The 8,702-nt window shown below is 34.4% G+C and overlaps 1 protein-coding gene and 1 non-coding gene across 4 annotated transcripts; both read left to right on the top strand.

Moving 5' to 3' along the window:
* Positions 1-1,161: 1,161 nt before the first annotated feature.
* Positions 1,162-1,235, top strand: TRNAI-UAU (transfer RNA isoleucine (anticodon UAU)). Its single transcript has one exon. It is a non-coding gene; the product is annotated as a tRNA-Ile (tRNA).
* A 3,877-nt stretch (positions 1,236-5,112) lies between these two features.
* Positions 5,113-7,895, top strand: LOC136234057 (protein IQ-DOMAIN 9). Of its 3 annotated transcripts, none has more exons than XM_066023820.1 (6): positions 5,113-5,472; positions 5,822-5,911; positions 6,138-6,293; positions 6,512-6,739; positions 6,885-6,998; positions 7,089-7,895. In XM_066023820.1, the coding sequence occupies exons 1-6, from the start codon at positions 5,302-5,304 to the stop codon at positions 7,437-7,439; spliced, it is 1,110 nt and encodes a 369-aa protein (XP_065879892.1). In that variant the 5' UTR covers positions 5,113-5,301; the 3' UTR covers positions 7,440-7,895. The 3 variants fall into 3 exon arrangements, with proteins under 3 accessions (XP_065879892.1, XP_065879893.1, XP_065879894.1); XM_066023821.1 differs by having other exon boundaries at positions 5,335-5,472; positions 5,799-5,911; XM_066023822.1 differs by having other exon boundaries at positions 5,335-5,472; positions 5,796-5,911.
* Positions 7,896-8,702: the final 807 nt, after the last annotated feature.

Here is an 8,702-nt window from a genome sequence, read left to right as displayed (position 1 = left end):
AATTTAGTATAAAACCCAGTCTTATCCAACATGTCTATTCTCGATGATTTCATTGTGTTAGTAGATTTTATAATGGTTGAATTTATCCATGTTAGACAGACTAATAACCAAGTTGCTCACAACCTTTGCATGTTGGGCTGCCAACCTTTGTTAACTATTTATCTTGTGGAAGAGGTTCGTGTATTTTTACTTTAGCTTCATTGAATTAGACAAGTATAACTCTTTTTGAGTTATTGAAGCTATATTCTGCATAATAAAAAAAAATATTAGCAAAGATAAATTTAAGGGGTCACAAGGAGGAGGATTGAATACCCACTAATTATTAAAATATTTAATTAGATCTATGAACTAAATTTTTTCTTTTTTAACGATCTAATCTAAAATTCTAATTGAACGCCTATAGACCAAGACCACCAGCCACTAACCATACATTCCTTTCAACAAGAAGCTTCGGGTGAAAGGTAAGAACAACCATCCCCAAATCGTTACGCCATTCGTGCGGGTTGGAACTTACCCGACAAGAAATTTCGCTACCTTAGGACTGTTATCGCGGGCTCCCCAGACATTGAAGCATCTAATGTCCATAAACTATGAACGTGTAAAATGACCTATTAATTTAACAATAAATGATTTCATTAAATTTGTTTAATTATCCTACTTATCCCAAAGGAAATTTTCACAGTCTCATCCTCTCATCCTTCATATAAGTTTAAAGTACTCTTGCAAACATTTTCACTATTTTTGTTTATACTATGTTTTGTATTTGACTTTTGGCTCCTTTGTCGAGAAAATATTAATTAACCCATTGGGTACGTAATATATATATGGTCCACAATATTTTGATATAAATTAGTGATTATAATGACGGTAATGTTACATTAATATTTGATTATATGTATAATAAATTAAACTGCCGCAGTTTTCACGTTATTAATCCACCATTACCATCTACCAAGGAAAATAAATGAGATTAATATAATTGTCAACAATTGACACTTTTCCAAAGGGCCCTACTTTGAGTTTTTGGTTCAGGGCAACATTTTCTTCTCAATGACTTTGGTACGTACGTACACACGTACTCCATCGTTCTCATGTTTTTAACCAAACACGAAAGAGAATAAATTTAGTATATGTTTAGAAATTTTAACATTTAATCGTCAAGGTCCCGTAGCTCAGTTGGTTAGAGCGTTGGTCTTATGAGCCGAAGGTCGCGGGTTCGAGCCCCGCCGGGACCATTCGGATGTATTTATTTATTTTTGTTCTTAATGATCAACGGTTCAGATTTCTTAATCAATTATCATATTCCAACAAATCAACAGCCCACGTGCATGAATCACCATTTCACCAACTAGAATAAAAACAGTGGAATAATCCTAATTAATATCTTTAAAATAATAATTCCCAACAACAAATAATAATTCTTCTCCAATAAAATATTACCAAGTTGCATTCTTAAAATTATATGGCGTATCTTTCAAAAAAAAAAAAAAAGAATTATATGGCGTATTTTCTGTAATATACCATGGATTTAGGTTATATTCTCTCAACTAACATTAATTAGTTTTAGGCCCTCTATATTATATTAATAAATATTTTGTTTATATTATACCATTTATCAAATTTAAGCCAAAAGATATTTTTAAAATAAGGTAAAGCTTAATTAGCAATTATTTCTAGCATTCAGAACAAATGTAGTTAATAAATAACAATTTTGAGGTTTATTAGACATTCTTTTGATGGACTCAACTAATTAATTTCTTTTACATATAATACTACGATCCGAATTTGATATTTTTAGTTTAAGTGATTTAAAGTCTTTAACTATTCAAATCAATCTTAATTAATATAAATTAAAAGCTTATTGATAAAGTGATTTGAAGCCATTAACTATTCAAATTAATTTTAATTAGTAGAAATTATAAGCTTATTATAAAGAAAAGATTATGAAGAAAAAAGCTTATTGATAAATTAATAATAAACAAATAATGATGTATAATTTTTTAATTCACATTGAATGTGTTGGCGATATTTTAAGAATAAACAATGTTATAAAAGATGTTAGGCACTAGCGGATACGGCCTTGGAGATTAACCGTGGATTAATCGGATTTGTATTTTTATTTTTTTTAATAAATAAATTACTATATAAATATATATTTTTTGAAAAGTACTATATAAATACAATTAAAGTATAAATTATACTATGTAAAAATACTAATATAAAATATTTAGGATATTTTAATATTATTTATATTAATGTTTTTAAAAAAAAAATAAAAAATGGGTCAACAAAATATCATTTATAAAAAAATATGTGAACAATAAAATAAAATTAATATCCTTAAAAATACATTTTATATAGTTTAAGGTTTTTTTTAGTTTTTTGTTATTTAATATTTTATTTAAAATTAAAATAACTGACGTAAAATTTAATGGATAGTTTTTTCAAAAGGGTTGCCCGTGGCTACCTAGAAGCTGCCTGAGGCCGCCTAGATTTATCTGGGTGGCCAAAAATCGATCAACCGATTTATGTCGTCCGATTTGAGAAAATTGGGACGGTGTTTTAAAAATTCTCGCCTCGAGCGATTTTTAGAACATTGATTTTCAACCTTAAAACATGTGGAATTTGTGGGGCGTGCCAGGAAAGTTAATTCATGAACTCACATGCTCATTTGAAGTAAAAACCAAACCGGTGTATGTCAAAGAAATTATAGTAATGATAGTTGCGATAAACGAGGATTGGTGAATCCCTCTTCTCCAGTACTTATATTTAAGGATCCTGCCTAATGATAAAAAGATGCGAAATGAAAAGTAGAAAACATGAATAAAACAGAAATAAAACATAACTAATTTTTTTTAAACAATCACGTCGGTCTCATCGAGATGCTATGCAACCAGACGTGTAGAGAGTGAGGAAGTGGACGTCGACTGCCAACAGGTCGTAACCAGTTTGATAAAACCCTCCTCCAAAACCCACGTAGTTCCGAACCTGAAATAGTGCTTTTTAACCTCGAGGACTTGGTACTCAAATTCGAGCAGAAGTGGCGAGTGGTCAGAGTATGATGTGACTAAATTGGTAAGCCGGTACTAACTAAACCGTTGAACCAACCCCTTATCCCAAGTGCACGATCAAGCTTTTCTCTAACCTAAGAATCAGTGCCTTTACCTTGGTCCCATGTAAAAGTACTGCTGTGTATACACAATTCAAAAAGATCGATAGCCCTCACAACCTCCACAAAATAATTGATTAGGTAACCCGGATAGTCAGGTCCACCTCGTTTTTCATCCGCTCCCAATATACAGTTGAAATCCCCCGAAGAACAACTACGTAATACAAAAGAATTAGTGATTTTGTTAAGTAAACCCCAAGATTCCCAATGTCTGTTTCTGTTTACAAAGCCATAAAATCCAATAAGACGCTAATCTCCCAACTGCTAATTCCGAGTGGCTAATTCAATGTGATGGTCGGAAAAACTGCTAACTTCATAACCCAAATCCTCCTTCCAGAAAAAGCAAGCCACCCATTGTGACCTCTCACATTTACTGTAAAACATCCTGAGAACGCAAACTGGCATCTCAAGCCGTCCATATGGCTTCTATCCACCAGTGTTTCCATAAGAAACACTAAACTCGGCTTATTAGCTTTCAGAAGCTCACCCAAAGCCCGAAGTGTCTGTCTGGGGATTGTCGAGACCACGACAGTTCCAACTAAGGCATGTCATTATGCTTGACGGGTTTGATCCTCAAACCACGCCATACATGTTTCAGTAGAACACATGGAATCCCGATTGATGTTAGAAACCATATGCTCATGTTGTAGTACCGTTTTCGATCCACCTGGTCGCCCAGTTCTAGTGACATTCAATTCAAAATTATATACACCTTCACTTCTACGCTTATGAGCCTCTTGTAGTTCAAAGGCCTCCTCCTCGCCAAGATGCATATTCTCTTCAGTATCCTAAGCTACTGCAACTTCAACATCCTCCCGGCCCCTAAAAAATCCTGCAACAGAACCCGTCGAACCCGACAATCTCCTCCACTGCTCATCATTAGCCATACCAGGTTCTCTTAACCAGCGAGATGTAGACAGTGAGCCCCCTCACCAAGCCTGAGCAACGAGCCACACACCCCATTCCCGTTTTAGCTCACGTGTTTAAGGTCTATCACAAAAATGTTCTGTATGTCCCAAAATACCACAAAGGTAGCAAAAGTTACACAGCCTATGATATTTAAACTGAAGGAAAAAAGCTTCTAACTCCGAGCATTTAATTTGTTTACATCTTTTTAGAGGCTTCTTGATATCCAATGCTATCATGATCCTCATGAACTCCAATCTACGGGTGATGTTGTGGTATCATATTCAAGGAATTTGCTGATAAAAGTCACTTATCTGCCTTCCAACAACTTCTAAGAAAAAAACCTGTAGGAACCCTATACACCTACACCTAGATATTCAACATAACTAATTTAGCTTGTTCAGGAATCTGACCCAACTTGATCTCCCCCAGCACCAACATCTTGTTGTCAAAAGACCACGAGCCGCCTTCAGATACACAGTCCTTATCAATCTTGTGGAAAATCTCGAAAGAAAACAGGTTTGCATCAACATCAGTTACCCACACTCCTTTCTTAGGCATCCAAATATCGGCTAACTGTGTTTTCATGGTTGCAAAATTAACAGAGCGTTCTGTAAAAAAATTCCTATCAAGGTCAATCCACAAGATCGTTCTCCCTACCTTGTGTCGCAGAATTCAAAAGGTCATCTACCAATGACATGTTCGCAAAGGTCGTGTCCATAGTAATGACACTATACTGGCTCACAATGAACGAGACGAAACCTAGCAACAAGAACAACAAACTCCTACGAGAAGGAGAACAATCAATCCCCTCTTAATCCCCTGTTAGGTTATCAATACTTGTTTTCTCCTAAAATAGACTTCATTATAATTATTTATAATATCTTATAATTCTATTTGCTTCCTATTTTAATGATTGGGCCCAATTTTCCTTTGATTTGAAAGAAATGAAAAACTTCGGACGTAAGCAAATAATAATAATAATAATGATAAGGAAAAAAGCATCATCGGCCCTTTAATTTTTCAATTCACACATTGAATTTTTCATACACACATTAATCCCTCCCTCTATCATTAATTTAACCCTAATTTTTCTAATCTAATCCTTTGATTAGTTGTCGAGTCACTGATAATATTAGTTTAATTAGGCATAAACAATATTTAATCTAATGACACAGTGTGATAACTTGGTTCTTCGTGTATATTGAAGGAGAAAAAGCTGGTAGATGGGCCATGGCGATCCAGATTTCCACACCCACCTTTTATTCTCTTTTGGGGGTTTGCTTCTCCTTCACTACAAGTACAATGGTCGCCACCTTTTTTCTTTCTTCATCTTGACTGCTCCATTTCCTTCCCCAAAAGTCCTTACTCAGGACCCTCTGCTACTCCCTCCTCTGGTATGTCTTTATCGTTACCCAGATTTTGCAATTTTCTTTTTGGTCAACGCTTTACATGTCTGCTTCACTTTGTTTGACCTCCATTTTGATTTGAGTAAGAGATAGGGGGAGATAGATCTTAGGGTTTTTCAAATTGGGGATTACAGGGAGAAAGGCGAATTAGGTGTATAGATTATAGACCAATTTTTAGCAATGAGAATTTGTTTGGTTTCTGAGAAAATGGGGGAAAATTATTGAGAGCTTTAATTTTTAGGTGTGTTTGTATCGTTTTGAATATGTGCAGACTTCTGGTGTTTTTTTTGAATTTAACTTGAAAATTGTAGCAGGTTTATGTTGAATTGAATAAAAGCATTGGGCATTAGAAATGGGTTCTGGTGATTGGTTTAAAACAATCATTAGCTTGAAGAAGGTGAAAGTTCATGGTTCAAAACAAGTGAAGGTATTGAATCCTCTTGCTTAATTTGCTATGCCTCTTGTTTAATTTGCCTTGTTAAAAAGGACTCTATGATGACAATAAAATTTTATACTTGAATAAATAGCTACTCATTGATGAACCCAGGTCTCGTCGTGGGTAGTTGAATGTTGTCTAGTTATTAAGGTTAATGCCTAATGAAATTCTTCGTATCTCCTAAACGTAATCTCTTGTATTCTGCAATTTGAGACAGGGGTCTTCACGTTCTGCAAAATCGAAGGGCTTCAAATCAAAGAACCGGGGTAGCAAAGAATCTGTTAGTTCTATCAATAACAATGCAATAATTCTTGGCATTCCAGTTGAGGACTTAGCTGCCACACGGATTCAAACTGCGTTTAGGGCTTACGTGGTATGTGTGTTGGGTTATTTTCATGTCAGTAGTGTCAAACTTTCTTCCGTGGAAGCGATACAATTGTTCATGTTAAATAGTGTATCAGTTATTATCTGCATCTAACTTCATAACTTGATGATGCTTAGATTTGATGTTTGAACCTCCTTATGTATATGTTTTCAGTGTGATGCACACTTTTATTTAGAATAATGGCTAAATTGTTCCTTGTGACACAGGCCAGAAAGGCTTTACGCCGTCTGAAAGGAGCTATGAGATTACGGGACTTATCCCAGAACTATTCTGTTAAAAAGCAAGCTACAACCACATTGAACCATTTGCATTCTTGGAGCAACATACAATCCCAAATTAGAGCTCGCCGACAATGTATGGTAACAGAAGACCGGTTAAGACAGAAGAAATTAGAGAATCAACTAAAACTCGAGGCAAAAATTCATGATCTAGAGGTTAGATTATTTCATAATATTGAAAGATTTCATGTCCAATGGAATAATATTTTGTGTTGACATAGAGTTGAACTAAAAGGATGTGGAAACCAGCCGTTGCCGTTGATATATCTCTCTTTTATTAAACTCTTCTAGTCATTGACAGTTGGAATGGTCTGGTGGCTCTGAAACAATGGAGGAAACTCTTGCAAGGATACATCAGAGAGAAGAAGCAGCTGTTAAGCGAGAACGAGCAATGGCATACGCCTTTTCTCATCAGGTCATTCCCTCATTTTTGTGCTTTATACCTCATTAGATAACTCTGTGATTATCATTAGGCTCAAACTGAATAAAATTGCTTGAATTACAGTGGAGGGCCAACTCGAGCCAGTACCTTGGATTGGTAAATTATGAATTTGGCAAAGCAAATTGGGGTTGGAGCTGGAAGGAACGTTGGATTGCTGCTCGTCCATGGGAAATCCAAGTCCCTGCTCCTCGCTCCATTAGTCCGAAACAGGTTCAGCATAAGCAGGCAAAAAAAGGTGGTAAAAGCACCAACAGTTCACCAACTGCTAAAACACCAAATTCATCTAAACTACCTTTGTCCAATGGGAAAGGAACTGCGAAGGCCCGAAGATTATCTTATCCCCCAGTCGTAAAAGGTGCTATGATGGAGGCCAATACTAAAGAACAAGAACCGACTCAAACAGCAAACAGTTAGTAACTTATTCGCTCACAGTTACGTATTTTGAAAAGCATAATTCAGTTTCTTGTAATTCAAGATAAAGAAGGGGGACTTCTTTTATATTTGCTGTGCAAGTAGTTTCAGATTGTGCACAAGGTGAGTTCTGTTCTGTGGTAGTGATATGCTTTAGCATACAGAACTGAACTGAACAAAAGAGCAGCTCTCGGGTTCTGCACTGAATTATATTTATTTTTTTGCTCTTTTTTTCCACTTGCACAAAAGATTAAAGCTTTGTTTTTCTTTTCTGGAAAATCTTTGTATTTATAATGTAAATAGACAAATTGGAGTTGTTGCTTAGCTTTAGAATGTGTTGGTTCCGTTCTGTTTCATTGTCTTTGAACAGGTTGCTTTCCATTGTTGATATATGTAATATGTACAATAAGTATTGCCTTATTATTATTTTATCCTATGTTGCACGAAAACTCTTTTTCATCAGCGTTTCCACGTTTCTTATCCGTTTCTTTTCTGTTTCCATTGTCGTTTTCTAGCTAATTTTTCTTAGAAATAACGTTTAGCGGTATCTGTTTCCGTTTCCAGTTTCCATTTCCGTGCATCATAGATTTTATCAAATCAGTAAGTGCTTTTTCTCCAATTTCCAACCTTCATTTTGAATTTTATTATTGATAATTTCAATTCAATCTACTTAACAGAATTGAATAATTGTAAAAATATGGTTAAAATGGAAAATGCAATGAGCTGGGCATTTATGGTCTTAAATTTTAAACTGAACATGATACTATGAATAATTTTTACTTAGAGTCTGGTTCATCTGTCTTTAGTGTTTGTTGTTGCTTACAAAAGTGTTTCGAAATTTTACCAAATATTTTTTTTATCTTCTATTTAAAATTAAAAGACAAAAAGTTGTTTCGAAAAATGGAAACAAACATACATTTATTATAATAGTTAGTCTCTGTGTTAGCAAAAATGTATTACAATTTAACAATTTAATTTCTTTATCCATTTTGATGTTTTCAAATGTTACGTACCTTGCTTTGTAAAAAAATTCATTATGTATTATTTTTTTTCCACAATTTTCTTTGTCAATCTCTTTCCAATGAATGTTCATAATCTATTTTTGTTTTCTGCTTTTTATTCTTAGCTTTTCAAACTTATTCTCAGACTTTAAGTGAGAACCGAAGAATATAGGTTGCAAATATTATTTTCGGTCCTCATCAATGAAGCTGAACAGTTAACTTCTTTAATTTTTAATATAACTTAATATATATATTCTTGACTAGT

Source organism: Euphorbia lathyris, chromosome 6 (genome assembly GCF_963576675.1).
Source record: "Euphorbia lathyris chromosome 6, ddEupLath1.1, whole genome shotgun sequence".
NCBI classification, from domain to species: domain Eukaryota; kingdom Viridiplantae; phylum Streptophyta; class Magnoliopsida; order Malpighiales; family Euphorbiaceae; genus Euphorbia; species Euphorbia lathyris.
The sequence above is the reverse complement of the archived record's forward strand: the minus strand, read 5'-3'. Positions and strand labels throughout refer to the sequence as shown.

Bases quoted from the DNA above. Each gene is read 5' to 3' on its own strand.
- LOC136234057 (XM_066023820.1), top strand. From the start codon at position 5,302: ATGGGCCATGGCGATCCAGATTTCCACACCCACCTTTTATTCTCTTTT. The intron at 5,912-6,137 runs GTATTGAATCCT...AATTTGAGACAG, and splicing joins ATGGTTCAAAACAAGTGAAG to GGGTCTTCACGTTCTGCAAA. The intron at 6,999-7,088 runs GTCATTCCCTCA...CTTGAATTACAG, and splicing joins CATACGCCTTTTCTCATCAG to TGGAGGGCCAACTCGAGCCA.